Source organism: Oryctolagus cuniculus (assembly GCF_964237555.1).
Source record: "Oryctolagus cuniculus chromosome 16 unlocalized genomic scaffold, mOryCun1.1 SUPER_16_unloc_1, whole genome shotgun sequence".
Taxonomy (NCBI): Eukaryota; Metazoa; Chordata; class Mammalia; order Lagomorpha; family Leporidae; genus Oryctolagus; species Oryctolagus cuniculus.
This window is the reverse complement of record NW_027208201.1, coordinates 3,935,807-3,951,999: the sequence shown is the minus strand read 5'-3', so window position 1 is coordinate 3,951,999 and position 16,193 is coordinate 3,935,807. Positions and strand designations below refer to the sequence as shown.

The following is a 16,193-nucleotide window of genomic DNA, read 5'->3' as shown; positions in this document are numbered from 1 at the left end:
CCCCCAGCACCTGGCCCCCGCCCCCTCCGGTGCGCTCAGCGGGCGAGGACGCGGAGTCCCGCGGAGGGTGGCGAGGTTAGCGCGTTCACGCAGCCGCGTGCCGAGTCGCCGCGGACACACAGTAATCCCCGCATGCTCCTACGCTGTCACAGGGTTCTCTGTGCCCCCCTTGAGGCCTGGGACCACACATCACAGTGCCTGGTTTAGTCCTGGCTGCAGCGCCTGGCTCCAGCTCCCTGCGAATGCAGACGGTTCCTGGAACGAAGCCCGGAGGATGGCTCAGCGCTCCTGCCTCCCACGTGAGAGGCTCCTGACTTTGGCCTGGCCAAAGCTAGGACCTTAATCCGGGTCTCCCACGTGGGTGGCAGGAGCCAAAGCACTTGGGCCATCGTCCACTGCTTTTCCCAGGCTCTTAGCAGGGAGCTGGTTTGGAAGTGGAGCAGTACGGACACGAACCGACGCCCACATGGGATGCTGACATCACAGGTGGGGCAGCTTTGCCCGCTACACACCACAACTCTGGTCCCTCTCTCTCGTGTGTGTGTGTGTCATTCGCAAACACAAGTATACTTAAAAAAGCAACATGGAAAATGTCATTAAAAGATGTATTTCTCTTAGTGCCAAAAAAAGCTGGAAATCGATGCACACAAGGGGAAATGTATATTACGGAAAAATGATGCATGGATTTTTTCAAAAATTTTTGCACCAAAATAGTCTTGTCTTTAATCCCATTTTTCTACAGACTTTCTATAGTACCTTCATAAGTGGTCATGGGATAGAAAGTACCACGTGCTGGAGTGGTTTTTAGTCTTACCTCTGAATGGCATCAAGAAGCACCCCTGGGCTATGCAGGTAGGTAGGTGTGTGTGTGGGGGGGGTGTGAGCCTGGAGGGGCAGTGAGGAGGCTGTGCAGGGAGGGGAAGGTGGGTTATGGGGCAGAAAGGGGACATGGGAGCAGCAAGAGCCAGACTTTTAAAAAATTGTTATTATTTGAAAGAGTAACAGAGAGAGAGAGATTCTGAAAGAGACAGTGAGAGAATCTTCCATCCCCAGGTTCACTCCCCAGATGGCCACAACAGCCAGGATTGAGTCAGGCAAAGCCGGGAGTCAGGAGCTTCCTCTGGGTCTCCCACATGGGCACAGGGGCCCGGGTACTTGGACCGTCCCCCGCTGCTTTCCCCAGCCATTAGTAGGAAGCTGGATCCGAAGTGGAGTGGCCGGACATGGACCAGTGCCCGTATGGACAAGGTTGCTCCAACCTGTCCCAGTATAGCTGAGATGGAGGCATTTCTCAGGACACGGGACTTGCAGTGCTAAAAACTGACACTCACAGGAGAACCAGGATGGTTGGCCGCTCTAGGCAGGAGTCTCGGCTCTTCCTCCCTCTTAGCTTCCCTCCTTAACAGCAATCTTCAGATCTAATTCACCCACCAGAACTGTGCAAGCCGATGGCTCTGAGTGTATTTACTGTTGTCCACCCATAACCACAGCACTAGGGGGCCACAGGAAACCCCTCCAGATCCTGGTGAGGGCAGATCACAGGGGCAAAGTGTGGAGCTGGGACCACCCCAGCTTCTCCGCCTGACCCCCAGGGGCTGCCTACAGGGCCTGCCACCGCCTTCACCACACACCGACTATACTGGGGGTGCCCAGGGCCTTCCATAGTTATGGGGGGCAGGGGAAGAATACTATATCCAAGCCCTAATCCCCAGTGGCTCAGAACGTGGCCTTGTTTGGAAACAGGGCTGGCACAGATGCAGTTATTTAGTATGAGGTCATCCGAGAGTAGGGCGAGCCCCTAATCCAATATGACTACTGTCCACGTAGGATGAGGACGCGGACACACGGGGAGAAGGCCAGGTGACCACGCTGGCGGAGGCGGAAGTGCTGCAGGCACTTCAAGGAGCGCCAGCTGCCACGGGAGCTGGGGAAGGCCATCCTGCAGTCCACGGGTTTCCAAGGGAGCGTGCCTTGGCCTCAGACTTCTGGCCTTTGGAGCCGAGACAGGAAATCTGTGTGGCTTTGGGCCACCCGGTTTGTGGTCCCAGGATCCCTTCAGATGCCAAAATCTGCAGACCTAGATCCCTTCTAGAGAAGAGTGCCGTATTTGCACAGGGCCCGCAGACATTATCCGGGGGACTTCGATTCATCCCCAGGTGACTTGCGATACCTAACCCAGTGCCATGCCAGGTGCAGAGCTGCTACGCGGCATCGTGTAGGGCACAGTGACAAGAAGAAAAGTCTGCATGCTCTTGGTCCAGTTGCCATTTCGATCTTGGTTATTTTCCACCCGTAGCTGGGGGGATCCGTAGATGCCCTCTCTGTGGATAAGCAGAGCTGAGTGCACTTGGTCCCGGCAGCCCCAGATGAGTCCATCCACCGAGGCCAGGACATCACACTGGCACCAACAACTTGGGACATGGGGTAGGCATTGTGGGGCAGTGGGTTAAGCTGCCACTTGGGATACTTGCATCCTATACCAGAGTGTCAGCTAGAGACCTGGTTGCTTTGCTTTCCAATCCAGGTCCCTGTTTTGTTTTTTTTTTTTTTTTAATTTACGGGGCTAGCGCTGTAGCATAGAAGTCCCCACTTGCAGCGCCGGCATTCCATATGCACGCTGGTTCAAGACCCAGCTGCTCTACTTCTGATATAGTTCCCTGCTAATGCACCCCAGATAGCAACAGAGGATGGCCCAAGTGCTTGGGCCCCTGCACCCACGTGGGAGACCCAGATGAAGCACCTGACTTCTGGCTTGGACCTGGCCCAGCCTCAGCCATTTTGGCCATTTGAGGAGCAAACCAGCGGATGGGAGATTCTGTCTCTCTCTCTGTGTAACTCTGCCTTTCAAATAAATCTTAAAAAAAAAAAAAAAGCCAGGAGCTTCATCTGGGTCTTCCTCGCAGGCACAGGGGCCCAAGCTTTTGGGCCATCCTCTGCTGCTTTCCCTGGCTCATAGCAGGGAGCTGGATCGGAGGTGGAGCAGCCAGGACTCAAACTGGAGCTAACCTGCTACACCACAGCACCAGACCCCCAGGTTCCTACTGAGGAGCACTTGGGAGGCAGCAGATCACGGTTCAGGTACTTGGTCCTTGCTGCCCATGTGGGAGACCTGGATGGAGTCCCTGGCTCTGTCTTTAGCCTGGCCCAGCCCTAGCTGTTGCAGGGAATGAATCAACAGATGGAAGATAACTCTCTGCCTTTCAAGTAAATAAATAAAAAAAAAATCTTGGCACCTGGTGTGGCCTAGGGTGCAACGGTTAAGACCCCACTTGGATGCTCACATCCTGTATCAGAGTGCCCGGGTTCAAGTCCCAGCTCCACTCCTGATTCCAGCGTCCTGTTAATGTGCACAACGGGAGGCAGCAGATGATGGCTCAAATATTTGGAGTCCCTGCCACCTGCACGAGAGACCCAGATGGAGTTCCAAGCTCCTGGCTTCAGGCTGGCCCAGTCCCAGCTGCTGTGGGCACTTGGGGGAATGAACAGGCAGTTGGGAGATCTCTCTCACACCCTTTCACATAAAAATCATTTTTTTAAAAAAGAACTTGGGAGCTGGATGGGAGCAGGTGCAGTGATAACACCGCCTGTTTTTCCTGGAAAGAAACTGCCACTGGTTTGGAGAAAGGCATCTTGGGGACGGGCACCCCTCCTAGGGCTCTGAGGGGAAGCTGCAGCTGGGGTAGACTTGCGCCCCTCGACTCCTGGAGCCAGTGATGAATCAGAGGAGACGGCTCAGCTTGCCATGTGGGTAGCTGGGTGACAGCAAATCCCAGACGTCGTTGTTCTGGAAGCTGGAGTCGGCACCCAGACCCCAGGGTCAGTGAGTAGAGGGGAGGGTGGCCAGGAGACCTATGGGAATCACCGCCTGGGAGACGGCACCATGGGAGCCAGGCTGGCCGGTGGTTCCTGAGGGTCAGGAGGGTGGGGAGGCTTTGGCTTCGTCTTTCCCCACCCCTGGCCAGGAACAAGGCGACAGGTGCGGTGGGGGAGCTGGCTGGCTGGAGCGGGGACATCCCCATGGTTCCCACGGGCGGCCTGTGTTCCCCAGCTGTGGGGATACCCCACCTGGGAGTCCGCGGAGTCCAGGTGGCCCTGCCTCCTACCCCCCGCGCGAGATCCAGCATTGTCCGGGGCGGACAATTATCTGGATCATCTTTATGGGGCTTAAGCTTGGGTGGGAGCAGATGGGACATGAGCCGGGGATTTGGGGCTGGAGGGGGCGCCCGCCCACCCTCATGCCACGGTCATTTAAAAGGCTCTGTCTGGTGTGGGGCGCGGGCAGAGGCCAGTGGAAAAGGTGGACAGAGTCCAGGGGAGGGGACAGGTACGGTGATGGAGCAGGACGAGAAGGCAGAGGAGGGAGGGTCAGCCCCCCTCACCAAGGTAAGGGGGCCCCACCCCCACCCCTCAAGGTCTCAGAGCCTATGATTGACAGGACTAATTAATTTGTAGGACATCTAATTAGAGAGACAGTCCTCCTGGGACCTCTGACCCAGTTGCTGCCATGGGAAGGTGCTGGTGGACATGAGGGTCTAAGGGCCTGACCATGGCCCCGTGACAGAGGGCAGGGCTCCTCTGCTGACCCCAGGAGTGGGGCGGGGGAGGGTGCTGGCACTTCGGGGCAGCCCCTGGGTACAGTTCCCCAGATTCCCGTATCAGCCTGCAGGCTGTCCCCCAGTCAGGCCCCAATCTAGGACAGGGGGCCACCAGCCCTGGCGGCCTGTCCCTTGGGGTTGTTGGCACCACGTGAAGTGGCTGCCGGCTGGGGCCCCCGGGGCGGGGCCTGCGCAGGAGGCTCCTGTCTCATTTGGAGCAGCTCCGCCGAGCAGCAGACCGGCAGGGACCATGGTGAGCGCTGAGGGAGAGGGGAGTGGGCCCTGTGCATGGGCTCCGGGCTGAGGGGCCGACTGGACTGAGCGTGTGTGTGTGTCCCCAGGCGGGCTCCCCGGACCAGGAGGGCTTCTTCAACCTGCTGAGCCACGTGCAGGGCGACCGCATGGAGGAGCAGCGCTGCTCGCTGCAGGCCGGGCCCAGCCAGGCCCCCGAGAGCCGTGAGTGTGGGCCTGGGGTGCAGTGTGGGGGTGCAGACGGGGGCGCGGTGGTGGGCTGTGTGTTCTAGAGTCGGCATGTGTGTCCACCCCCATGCAGCCCTGCTGCCCGCAGAGGGCAGCCCCACACCCGAGATGGACAGTCTCATGGACATGCTGGCCAGCACCCAGGGCCGCCGCATGGATGACCAGCGTGTGACGATCAGTGCCCTGCCTGGCTTCCAGCCCGTGGGCCCTAAGGTGGGTGATGTCCTGGTGGTGTCCCTCACCTGCCCAGCTAAGGTTCAGACAGGGTCAGGACGGGGGCCCAGGTCATGCCCGAGTCTGAGGGTTTTTGGAGAGGCTGGGGGGGGGAGGAGGACACGGGATGCACTTGGGACGCACTTGAGTGTTGCAGGTACCCACTCATGCACAGCTTGGGTTCTGAGCAGAATCCTGGAGACAGCCCCAGCATCCAAATACCACCCTCAATGGCGGGCAATAGAAAAGCGCTCACAGGGGCAGAAGGGTGGTCGCGCACCGGGAGGTGGGTTCCTGCCCACACCCTTTCTCCCATGTTTGTGCGCCCGCTGCATTGCCCTTGGCTCTGACCTCCCCCTACACCGCCTTCCCCCTCTTCATCCACAGGACGGCGTGCAGAAACGAGCTGGGACCCTCAGTCCCCAACCCCTGCTCACCCCTCAGGACCCGAGTGCTCTCAGCTTCCGCAGGAACAGCAGCCCCCAGCCCCAGACACAAGCCCCCTGAGCTGTCCTGGCACCCCCGGCCCCCGAGAGAAGGCAATAAAACACTTGTGCGAGCAGCACGCGGAACTGAGTTTGTGTTATTCTGTGGGGTGGAGGGGCGGCCTCAGGAGCCCTGCCGGGCCGCGCGAAGCAGCTTCTCCTCCCGCTGCTTCCGGATCCTCTCTTTGAATTCTTCGAGCTCTTGGCGCTGGGGGAGGGGAAGCAGGTGGGCACGCGGCTCGGGACCTGGGCCCCTCTCCCACCATCTTCTCCCCTACTTCCTCAGGCCACGGCTTCCATGTCCAGTGGGGACCGCCCCACCCCCACCATCACAGCCAGGGGCACCTGGGGGGAGGGGGAGTAGCTTGCTTACCTGGCCCTCCTTTTCCGGTGGCCACAGCTCTCTCTGTGGGGACAAAGTCACAGACAAGGGCGCGGGCCAGGAGCTTCCCCAGCCCCGCGCCCAGGGCAGTGCTGAACCAAGAGAGGCAGACATGGGTCCCCCGGTAGGTTCCTGTCCCATCCCCTCCCCCCACCCCGGGGCATTCTGACCCGTGAGCACTCCTCCGGGTGCCCACCTTGCGCTGCACGACATAGTCCTCGAACCAGTTGGCCTGATTGGAAATCCAGAACATTGCCACAGGGAACGTGAGGTACAGCGTCATCTGCAGAGTTGGGGGTGGGCGGGTGAGTAGAAGCTGGGATGGCTACTACCACCCCCGGTAACACGCAGCGTGGCTGAGAACGGACGGCCCACCCCCCTGCCCAGCCCAGGTGCTCCAAAATCGCCACCAAGGGTGCAGAAGCCTCCCACCTTAAAAGCTCACCCCACATCACCCCAGAGTCCTTATCCCTGACCACCCTCTCCAGGCTGCGAGTCGAAGACACACATGTGCAACGCACAGGCACACACGCAACTGCTCCTAGCGCCGCAGCTGCTCCTATGACAGTCAAAGGTACCCCCTCGAAACCTCATCACCCACCCCCCTCATTCAGATACCTGGAGCACCTGAAACCCCCGGAGGCCTCTCCGCACGTTTCCTGCCCTAAGACTACTAGGGTCACCCAATCAGAGCCACAACCACGCCCACCATGAGCCCAGGAGTCCCCTCAGGATCTGAAACTTTTCCTTCTTACAGCCCCGTCCTGGGCTCACCAATCCCTACGAGATCAAGGCTCCCAAAGCCCCCAACCCGGGCGCCCCACTCCGAGCCCCTCAACCTAGCCGCCCCCTCCTCTGGATTTCCAAACGTAAAGGCCCTTTCCAGTCTCGAGAGCTTTCTTCCCAGGGCACTTCCTCTCTGTAGTTCCCCCGATGCAGCCTCCCAACCCACACCTGTGCTCACTGACCCGAAACACTTCCAGCTTCACCCCCATCTCCGTTTCTCCAGGTCTATAAAGCCACTTCCGCCCACAGCGGACTCTCCAGCAAGACAGCAGTTCACTGGTGTTTCGCGAAATACACTGCTGATGCTGATTGGTCAATGAGCTCCAGGATGTCGTAATCTTCAGGCGCCTCTACTCGACTTCCGGTCACTGGCGGCGCCTACACGGAAGTCAACACCGAGGGCCGCGCTGTCAAGAAGCGTTCAGCCAATAGAAAATGGGTCTGGCTCGAGGGGCGGGACTTTTCATAGGAGACGTCATAAGTGCGCGACTCTCGCTTCTACCTGGACAGCTAGGAAAATGGTGGTGATGGCGCGCATCTCACGGCCCGAGCGGCCGGATCTTGTCTTTGTGAGTCCGCGTTGGGGTAGGGGTGGCCCCTGTAGGGATATATGCACCTGAATGTCTTGAGGTATGGGAGCATGGCCTTCCGGGGGACTTAGGCCAAAACTGGGAACGCAAAGGCTAGGGGACCCTAACGGGCCAGAGGCCGGCTAGTGATGTCTGTCTTGGACTGGCCAGGAGTAGAGCTCCGGGGTCGAGCCCGGATCCCGGTGGCCTGCATAAAGAACTGCTGTGGAGGTTAAGGGCCTGGCGTCTCGGGTTGAAGGCTGAAATGGCGGCGCACGGGAAACGGGAGGAGGATTCGCCCAAGTGGGCCTTGAAAATTAGAGTTGGTGACCAGGCCAGGGCTCTGATTTCTGGGGTAACGGTTTGTTGCCCGAGCTAGGGGAACCCTGCGGTGTGGAGCTTATCGGGCGGAAGTCTTGATGTCCGAGTAGAGGCCTGGCATCACCCCGAGATTCTTGGCGTCCAGGGGTTAGGGGCTCCGTGTCTGGCCCATACCTTCTGAAATAAAGACCTAGCTTCCAGGTTCTGGGGCAGAGCTGAGCCAGACACTGGCTGTGGGCCAATGACTTAGTAGCTGCACCTGACAGTTCCTGTGGCCGAGGTGGAGATGGCGTCAGGTGCGAGAGTCTAAGCACCTGGCGTTTGGGGAGAGGCATGCAGTGAGGAGATACTGTCCTGTGCTGCTCACAAGTCCGACGTGTAGACCAGGGCCCTGGTGTCTTGGTGACCTGGGACAGAGGGTGGGTGGCGGGATTTGGAGGACTCGAGTCCTGGTGACAGCGTTATGTCTGGAAGCCCGGCGGTCTGAGGAGTCTGGGTGTGTGATGACCTGGCTCGGACGGTGGGCTGGGGGGGCCTAAGGGGTGGCGCTGCTTCCCGGCTCTGAGGGCAGATCTCCCTTCCTCCCGGCCCCTACAGGAGGAAGAGGACCTCCCCTACGAGGAGGAGATCATGCGGAACCAGTTCTCCGTCAAATGCTGGCTGCGCTACATCGAGTTCAAACAGGGCGCCCCGAAGCCCAGGCTGAACCAGCTGTATGAGCGGGCGCTCAAGCTGCTGCCCTGCAGGTGGGGCCCCACCCACCCACCCGCCCCTGCCCCTGCCCCTGCCCCTGCCGGTGGGGCCCCGCCCACCCGCCCCCGCCCCTGCCCTGCAGGTGGGGCCCCGCCCACCCGCCCCCCCCCCGCCCCTCCCGCCCCTCCCGGTCCAGTTACGACAGAACTGGCAGGTGGCTCCCAGGCAGCCGCTCTGCTCGTACCCTGATGCCTCAGTCCGTGCCCCCTGTATTGCTGAGACAGGTCACCCCTCCCTTGTGCCCTGGGGCAGGGCGAGGGGTTGTTGACGCCGACCCATCAGCGTCTGGCCCCTCGTTCCCCAGCTACAAGCTCTGGTACCGCTACCTGAAGGCGCGGCGGGCGCAGGTGAAGCATCGCTGTGTGACCGACCCCGCCTACGAAGACGTCAACAACTGCCACGAGCGGGCCTTTGTGTTCATGCACAAGGTGGGCTCGGCGTGGCTGGGCAGGGGTGGGAGCTCCGTGGCCTCTGTGCCCCGTGGTCGGGCTGGACTCTGCCCTGGAGCTGGGGCCTCTAGGTCCTGCACTTGTGTCGAGGCCCCAGAGGCAGCTTGGCCACGGGACACTGGTGTCTGTCACGGCTCACAGCTGGCTGCCTCCGCCCACGCATGCAGATGCCCCGTCTGTGGCTGGATTACTGCCAGTTCCTGATGGACCAGGGCCGCGTCACACACACCCGCCGCACCTTTGACCGCGCCCTCCGGGCCCTGCCCATCACACAGCACTCTCGGATCTGGCCCTTGTACCTGCGCTTCCTGCGCTCACACCCCCTGCCGGAGACCGCTGTGCGAGGCTACCGGCGCTTCCTCAAGGTGAGTGCATCAGGTGGGCCAGTGCCCTGTGTGGGATGGGAGGAGAGGGCTCCCGGAGACACACAGCTTCTGCTCGTGACTTGTTTCTTCATTTTCTAAGTAGTTTGCTGGCCCCTGCTCCACATCAGCCTAGAACCAGGTGCTGGGATCAGTGTGAATAAACCAGTCCCCACCTGCACGGAGCTTCCAGTCTAACTGGGTAGACAGGTGCATTCAAGCTGACAGCTAAGCCAGGATAAGACCCCAGCCATGGTGAGGGCAGGAGGTGGCTGGGTGGGGCTGGGGCAGGCAGGGTTGAGAGAGCAGGTGCGGGTAGGGTGGGGTGCAGTTTGGGCAGTTGTGCGCCACGAGCCAGCACAGCACTGCTGGGGTGGGGGGATTGTGATGAGAGCAAGGCCTGGTCTGGGCAGGACCCACGGGGCCCAGGCTAGACCGCTGTCATCAAGGCCGGACCAGTGGGGCCGAGGTGGATGGAGGGCTGGAGTGGTCAGGAGTGAGGGAGGGCTCCCGCGGGGCTGGGAGGCAGGGGGGCTGACTGTTGGCCAGGTCAGTGGCTCCAGGCCCAGAGCCTGTACGGGGCGGGGGGTGGCGCGTGTAGCCCCACAGCCCCACTGATCGTCGGTGGGGTCGGGCGGTCCCCAGCTGAGTCCTGAGAGCGCAGAAGAATACATTGAGTACCTCAAGTCGAGCGACCGGCTGGATGAGGCCGCCCAGCGCCTGGCCACCGTGGTGAATGATGAGCGGTTCGTGTCCAAGGCGGGCAAGTCCAACTACCAGGTGAGCCTGTGGGGGGCTGGGTGGGGCCGGCGCTGGGGACGCCACTGCCCGGAGTCCAGGCTTAGGCCCCTTCCACCTGCCTTGCAGCTGTGGCACGAGCTGTGTGACCTCATCTCCCAGAACCCAGACAAGGTGCAGTCCCTCAACGTGGACGCCATCATCCGCGGGGGCCTCACCCGCTTCACCGACCAGCTGGGCAAGCTCTGGTGCTCGCTGGCCGACTACTACATCCGCAGCGGCCACTTCGAGAAGGTGGGTGTGGGGCAGGCCACCTTCAACACTTGGGAGGTGCAAGCATGGGCAGGAAACACATGCCATCTGTGACAGACGCATGTCCATGACCACAGCTGTCCTGAAGGCAGGGCCATGTGGCGCCATGGGGTTGGCTGTGGCTGGGGCAGGCTCTGGTTGTGTGCCACCCCACTGGAAAATGAGGGTACGGTAGCTCCCTTGCCACTAGGGGATCTGTTAGACGCTGGCAGGGCACCAAGCAAGAGCCTGATACAGGGACCCTCTCCCGTGGCTGGCCTTGCTATCTCGCCTTTTTTTTTTTTTTTTTTTTTTTTTTTTTTTTTTTTTTAAGATTTATTTATCTTGAAAATTATCGAGAGAGGGACAGAAGTCTTTCATCTGCTGGTTTACTCCCCCAGATGGCTGTAACATCCAGTGCCAGGCCCGGAGCTTCATCTGGGTCTCCCCCATGGGTTGGCAGGGGCCTATGCTGGGGCCATCTGCTGCTGCTTTCACAGGCCATTAGCAGGGAGCTAGAACAGAGCAGCCAGAACACAAACCAGTACCCGTATGGGATGCTGGCATCGGAGGTAGCGGTGTTACCGCTCTGCCACAGCACCGGCCCCTGTTACCCTGCTTTCGTTGTCAGGCAGTGAAGGGGTATCACAGGGACGGAGCAGGTGGGGCTTTGAGAGTCCCCAAGGGGCTGGCTGGGGTTCCTGCAGCCTGAGAAAAGGTGGGAGCTGAGTGGGGCGGGGCTGGGGTGGGGGGTCGGAGGAGGGAGGCTGGGGTGGGCAGCGCTCAGGGAGGTCTGTTGGGGCCCTTGCAGACTGAGGAGAGGCTCCTGGGCTGCCTGGCTCAGGGAGCCACAGTGGGGCTGAGCAGGTGCACGTTTTACCACGCCCCATCCAGAGAGGCACCGCCAATGCTGGCAGAGACAGGGGCACGCGGGGAGATGGGGCTGAGATCCAGTGGGTGAGGGGTGGGGTGGGGGTGGCTGGGAGAAGGTGAGCCAGAGGAGGCAGGCAGGCATGAGGGGGCCTTTGAGCACAGACGGAGGTCTCTGTGGGCAGCTGAGGTCAAGGTTGCTACAGGGTGGACCTGTGGGGTCCGGGAAGCTGCTGGTCACTTCTGGGTGCCAAAGTACTCATGGTCTGGGCCCTGGGTCTGGGAGGCATGGGAACTCCCAAGGTGGCTCCAGCAGCACAGGGCAGGGCCGGGTGGGCTCCGTGGGAATTCCGGGTGTTTGCCGTGCTCCCCAGTGGGTACCAGGTGGGCCTTCACCTGCCAGCACTTTGCTCTCATCCCTGCATCTGTCCCTGCAGGCTCGGGACGTGTACGAGGAAGCCATCCGGACTGTGATGACCGTGCGTGACTTCACGCAGGTGTTCGACAGCTACGCCCAGTTCGAGGAGAGCATGATCGCTGCTAAGATGGAGACGGCCTCTGAGCTGGGGCGCGAGGAGGAGGGTGCGCCCCGGGGCCGCCCTGGCCGGCGGGGAAGGGCTGGGGGAGCTTGGGGCCTGTCGCAGATGGGGTGAGCCCTGGGAGGCTTGGCCGGAGGCCAGCAGTGGGGCTGGAGAGGGGACACTTCTCAGGCTTGAGCCAGAGCCTGGCAGGGTAGGAGGGCTTTCCAGAAGGGCTGGGGCTGGTCTGCCCAGCCCAGCGGGGTCTCCAAGGCCTGGAGCACTTGGCTGGGGGGGTGGCCTGGGGCTGAGGCCTTCACACCCAGACCCCTGGCCCTCACGACCCGGCCTCGGCTCCCAGATGACGTGGACCTGGAGCTGCGCCTGGCCCGCTTCGAGCAGCTCATCAGCCGGCGGCCCCTGTTGCTGAACAGCGTCCTGCTGCGCCAGAACCCGCACCACGTGCACGAGTGGCACAAACGCGTGGCCCTGCACCAGGGTCGCCCCCGGGAGGTGCGCACCTGCCCCCGCCCCTCGGGCCCACCGCCCTACTGCTGCAGGGCTCTGACCCTGGCCTTCCTGCCCCTAGATCATCAACACATACACGGAGGCCGTGCAGACGGTGGACCCCTTCAAGGCCACAGGCAAGCCCCACACCCTGTGGGTAGCATTTGCCAAGTTTTATGAGGACAACGGGCAGCTGGATGATGTGAGTGACACGCTCCGTGTGTGTATGTGTGTGTGTGAGAGAAACTGGGTCACGTTTGCATGTGCATTTTCCCCATGGAGGGGTCACCCGGCGCGCAGGGTCTCAGCCGGGCTCCGTCCACGCCCCCAGGCCCGCGTCATCCTGGAGAAGGCCACCAAGGTGAACTTCAAGCAGGTGGACGACCTGGCGAGCGTGTGGTGCCAGTGCGGGGAGCTGGAGCTGCGGCACGAGAACTACGACGAGGCGCTGCGGCTGCTGCGGGTGAGCGCGCCGGGCTGCGGGCTGTGCGGCAGGGGCCAGCCTGGCCGAGCGCCAGCCTAACGCCACCCCTGCCCCTGCAGAAGGCGACGGCGCTGCCCGCCCGCCGGGCCGAGTACTTCGACGGCTCCGAGCCGGTGCAGAACCGCGTGTACAAGTCCCTGAAGGTGTGGTCGATGCTTGCCGACCTGGAGGAGAGCCTCGGCACCTTCCAGGTGAGCTGCCCGGGGCTGGGGGCGGCCGGGGCCGGGGACTCGCCGCAGCCCCTGCTGCGACCCGTGCCCGTGCCTGTCCCCGCAGTCCACCAAGGCGGTGTACGACCGCATCCTGGACCTGCGCATCGCCACGCCGCAGATTGTCATCAACTACGCCATGTTCCTGGAGGAGCACAAGTACTTCGAGGAGAGCTTCAAGGTGAGCCGTGCTGATCGGGGGTCCCAGAAGGGCGCTCCCCTCCCTGGGCCGCGGTGTGCCGCTGCTGGGCCGCCCTGGCAGAGCCCGCGGCCACGGCATCAGCAGGGTTGGCTCCTGGGGCGCCTCTTGGCACGTGGATGCCGTCTGCTCCCATGTGTGTGTGGTGTGTGTGTGTGATGTGTGGTGTCTGGTATGTGTGTGCCTGTGTGGTGTGTGTGTGCACAGTGTGTGTGTGATGTGTAGTGTCTGGTGTTTGTGTGCATGTGTGGTATGTGTGTGATGTGTGGTGTCTGGTATGTGTGTGATGTGATGTATGTGTGAGGTGAGTGTGTGTGATATGTGGTGTCTGGTATGTGTGTGCATGTGTGGTGTGTGTGTGCACAGTGTGTGTGTGATGTGTAGTGTCTGGTATGTGTGTGGTGTCTGGTATGTGATGTGTGGTGTCTGGTATGTGTGTGCATGTGTGGTGTGTGTGTGCACAGTGTGTATGTGATGTGTGGTGTCTGGCATGTGTGTGCATGTGTGGTGTGTGTGTGTGTGATGTGTAGTGTCTGGTGTTTGTGTGCATGTGTGATGTGTGGTGTCTGGTGTTTGTGTGCATGTGTGATGTGTGATGTGTGTGTGATGTGTGGTGTCTGGTATGTGTGTGCATGTGTGGTGTGCGGTGTGTGTGATGTGTGTGTGCACAGTGTGTGTGATGTGTGGGGTGTGGTGTGTGTGTGTGTGTCTCATGTTGGGTAAGACCCACCGCAGTGATTCTGATGAACCCAGATGACACCCAGATGTCCTAGGAGGCTCTGGGCGGCTCCAGCCCTGGGTGAGCCCTGTGCCCTGTCGTGTGTGTAGGGGTGGCAGGACGGTGTCCCCGCTCTGCTCTCCGGGCATGGTGGTTGTGCCTGTGTGGGGTGGTCACTGCCCCCTGTCCGGGCTGTGAGCCTGGTCCCGGTGCCTGCCTGTGCCCAGAGCCAGTGCTCAGTGAGCCCTGCCCGTGGGGTCCTTGCAGCTTGGGGGGAAGTGACAGCAGGCAGACCCCCACGCCCCGGTCTGCCTCGCAGGGCTGGGAGGGCCGTCCCCTGGCTTCCTGAGCGTCGGGTGGTCCCCTGGGGGACTCACGCATCGGCCCCTCCGGACAGGCATACGAGCGCGGCATCTCGCTGTTCAAGTGGCCCAACGTGTCGGACATCTGGAGCACCTACCTGACCAAGTTCATCGCCCGCTACGGCGGCCGCAAGCTGGAGCGGGCGCGGGACCTCTTCGAGCAGGCGCTGGACGGCTGCCCTCCCAAATACGCCAAAAGTGAGGCGGGCGGGGCGGGGCGGGCGGGCACGGGGGCCGGGTGTCCCAGGCCGGGCCGCCGGCCTCTGACCTGCGCCGTTCTCCGCGCCCCGCCGCAGCCCTGTACCTGCTGTACGCGCAGCTGGAGGAGGAGTGGGGCCTGGCCCGGCACGCCATGGCCGTGTACGAGCGCGCCACCCGGGCGGTGGAGCCCGCGCAGCAGTACGACATGTTCAACATCTACATCAAGCGGGCGGCCGAGATCTACGGCGTCACCCACACCCGCAGCATCTACCAGAAGGCCATCGAGGTGCCCGCGCGGGGGCCAGGCAGGGGGGAGCACCCGGGGGACGCCCCTCGCCTCACGCGCGCCCTCCCTGCCGCAGGTGCTGTCGGACGAGCACGCGCGGGAGATGTGCCTGCGGTTCGCGGACATGGAGTGCAAGCTGGGGGAGATTGACCGTGCACGCGCCATCTACAGCTTCTGCTCCCAGATCTGCGACCCGCGGGTAGGGCGGGGCCCTGGGGCGGGCGGCTGGGGGCCCGGAGGCGGCCTTGGCCGGCCAGCTCACGCCCTTGCTCCCGCGGTCCCTCCGCAGACGACCGGCGCCTTCTGGCAGACCTGGAAGGATTTCGAGGTGCGGCACGGCAATGAGGACACCATCCGGGAGATGCTGCGCATCCGCCGCAGCGTGCAGGCCACGTACAACACGCAGGTCAACTTCATGGCCTCCCAGATGCTCAAGGTGTCGGGCAGCGCCACGGGCACCGGTGAGCAGCCGCCGCCTCCCCCGGGCCCACACGGGCTCACTGGCCTAGGGCACTGCCCGGCCTGCACCGCCCACGCCTGCTTGTATGGCGCCCAGCTGGGCCTCCCGACCTCGTGCTGGGGACTCCCTGGGGCCTGGGGGTGCTGGTGAGCCCGGAGCGGGCCTGCCCGCGGCTTAGCCCGTTCTGCCTGCAGTGTCCGACCTGGCTCCGGGGCAGAGCGGCATGGACGACATGAAGCTGCTGGAGCAGCGGGCAGAGCAGCTGGCGGCCGAGGCGGAGCGGGACCAGCCCCCGCGGGCACAGAGCAAGATCCTTTTTGTGAGGTGAGAGTGGCCAGGAGCCGGGAGGTGGACGACCCTGCGGGCCCCGAGCCAGCTTGTTCTGGGGAGGGAGCCCCACTGAGGCTGTGCTGCGGCCCCACCCCCAGGAGCAATGCCTCTCGCGAGGAGCTGGCCGAGCTGGCCCAGCAAGCCAACCCAGAGGAGATCCAGCTGGGCGAGGACGAAGACGAGGACGAGATGGACCTGGAGCCCAACGGTCAGGGCCGGCCCCGCAGGGGAGGGGCGGGACCAGGCCAGGGTGGCATCTCCGAGTCACTCCTGTCTCCTCCCCTTCTCCCACAGAGGTGCGGCTGGAGCAGCAGAGTGTGCCGGCTGCAGTGTTTGGGAGCCTGAAAGAGGACTGACTGTCCTCCCCCTCCCTACCCTCACCCCTACCCCCACCCCCAAATACAGCTTCATTTGTACAACCAAGGCTCAGCCTCCTTCCTGCCGCCCAGGTGCCCTGGACTGCCAGCCGGCTCAGGAGTGCCCTGGCCCCAGGCCCCGATTGGCTAGTACGGTAGGTGGGGCAGTGGGCCCTGGGCCAGGGAGCCACCCCTTCTTACCCTGCAGAGCCAGTTCTGCCTGAGGCCTTGAGTCAGGCCTGCCGAAGAGTCCTTGAGCCCAAAGCCTG

At 62.3% G+C, this 16,193-nt stretch overlaps 3 protein-coding genes across 6 annotated transcripts; 2 read left to right on the top strand and 1 right to left on the bottom strand.

Annotated features, from left to right (window-relative positions):
• Positions 1–23: 23 nt before the first annotated feature.
• PCP2 (Purkinje cell protein 2) lies at positions 24–5,813 on the top strand. Of its 4 annotated transcripts, none has more exons than XM_008249169.4 (5): positions 24–75; positions 743–852; positions 4,937–5,051; positions 5,149–5,288; positions 5,676–5,813. In XM_008249169.4, the coding sequence occupies exons 2-5, from the start codon at positions 847–849 to the stop codon at positions 5,793–5,795; spliced, it is 381 nt and encodes a 126-aa protein (XP_008247391.1). In that variant the 5' UTR covers positions 24–75; positions 743–846; the 3' UTR covers positions 5,796–5,813. The 4 variants fall into 4 exon arrangements, with proteins under 4 accessions (XP_008247391.1, XP_069923620.1, XP_069923619.1 ...); XM_070067519.1 differs by lacking the exon at positions 24–75 and adding an exon at positions 358–486; XM_017337981.3 differs by lacking the exons at positions 24–75; positions 743–852 and adding exons at positions 4,298–4,383; positions 4,830–4,848.
• A 29-nt stretch (positions 5,814–5,842) lies between these two features.
• PET100 (PET100 cytochrome c oxidase chaperone) lies at positions 5,843–7,327 on the bottom strand. The gene is made up of 4 exons (XM_008249165.4): positions 7,124–7,327; positions 6,352–6,438; positions 6,147–6,179; positions 5,843–5,981 (listed from the first exon to the last, which is right to left on the bottom strand). Exons 1-4 carry the CDS (start codon positions 7,148–7,150, stop codon positions 5,898–5,900), a joined length of 231 nt encoding a protein of 76 aa, XP_008247387.1. The 5' UTR covers positions 7,151–7,327; the 3' UTR covers positions 5,843–5,897.
• A 36-nt stretch (positions 7,328–7,363) lies between these two features.
• On the top strand, positions 7,364–15,987 carry XAB2 (XPA binding protein 2). Its single transcript, XM_070067517.1, has 19 exons — positions 7,364–7,510; positions 8,429–8,577; positions 8,889–9,012; positions 9,201–9,398; positions 10,041–10,175; positions 10,263–10,427; positions 11,732–11,876; positions 12,174–12,325; positions 12,402–12,521; positions 12,651–12,782; positions 12,863–12,994; positions 13,080–13,193; positions 14,327–14,489; positions 14,588–14,778; positions 14,855–14,977; positions 15,068–15,239; positions 15,433–15,562; positions 15,667–15,776; positions 15,863–15,987. Exons 1-19 carry the CDS (start codon positions 7,460–7,462, stop codon positions 15,922–15,924), a joined length of 2,568 nt encoding a protein of 855 aa, XP_069923618.1. The 5' UTR covers positions 7,364–7,459; the 3' UTR covers positions 15,925–15,987.
• Positions 15,988–16,193: the final 206 nt, after the last annotated feature.

What these genes read in the sequence shown, in the direction of transcription:
- PCP2 (XM_070067518.1), top strand. Translation starts at nt 4,333, where the DNA reads ATGGAGCAGGACGAGAAGGCAGAGGAGGGAGGGTCAGCCCCCCTCACC. An exon ending in GGTCAGCCCCCCTCACCAAG is followed by an intron (nt 4,384 to 4,936) that starts GTAAGGGGGCCC and finishes GTGTGTCCCCAG; the next exon opens with GCGGGCTCCCCGGACCAGGA. An exon ending in CAGCCAGGCCCCCGAGAGCC is followed by an intron (nt 5,052 to 5,148) that starts GTGAGTGTGGGC and finishes ACCCCCATGCAG; the next exon opens with CCCTGCTGCCCGCAGAGGGC.
- PET100 (XM_008249165.4), bottom strand. Translation starts at nt 7,150, where the DNA reads ATGGGGGTGAAGCTGGAAGTGTTTCGG. An exon ending in TGAAGCTGGAAGTGTTTCGG is followed by an intron (nt 6,439 to 7,123) that starts GTCAGTGAGCAC and finishes CCAACTCTGCAG; the next exon opens with ATGACGCTGTACCTCACGTT. An exon ending in CACCGGAAAAGGAGGGCCAG is followed by an intron (nt 5,982 to 6,146) that starts GTAAGCAAGCTA and finishes CCCCTCCCCCAG; the next exon opens with CGCCAAGAGCTCGAAGAATT.
- XAB2 (XM_070067517.1), top strand. Translation starts at nt 7,460, where the DNA reads ATGGTGGTGATGGCGCGCATCTCACGGCCCGAGCGGCCGGATCTTGTC. An exon ending in GCTACCGGCGCTTCCTCAAG is followed by an intron (nt 9,399 to 10,040) that starts GTGAGTGCATCA and finishes GGCGGTCCCCAG; the next exon opens with CTGAGTCCTGAGAGCGCAGA. An exon ending in CCCAGATCTGCGACCCGCGG is followed by an intron (nt 14,978 to 15,067) that starts GTAGGGCGGGGC and finishes GTCCCTCCGCAG; the next exon opens with ACGACCGGCGCCTTCTGGCA.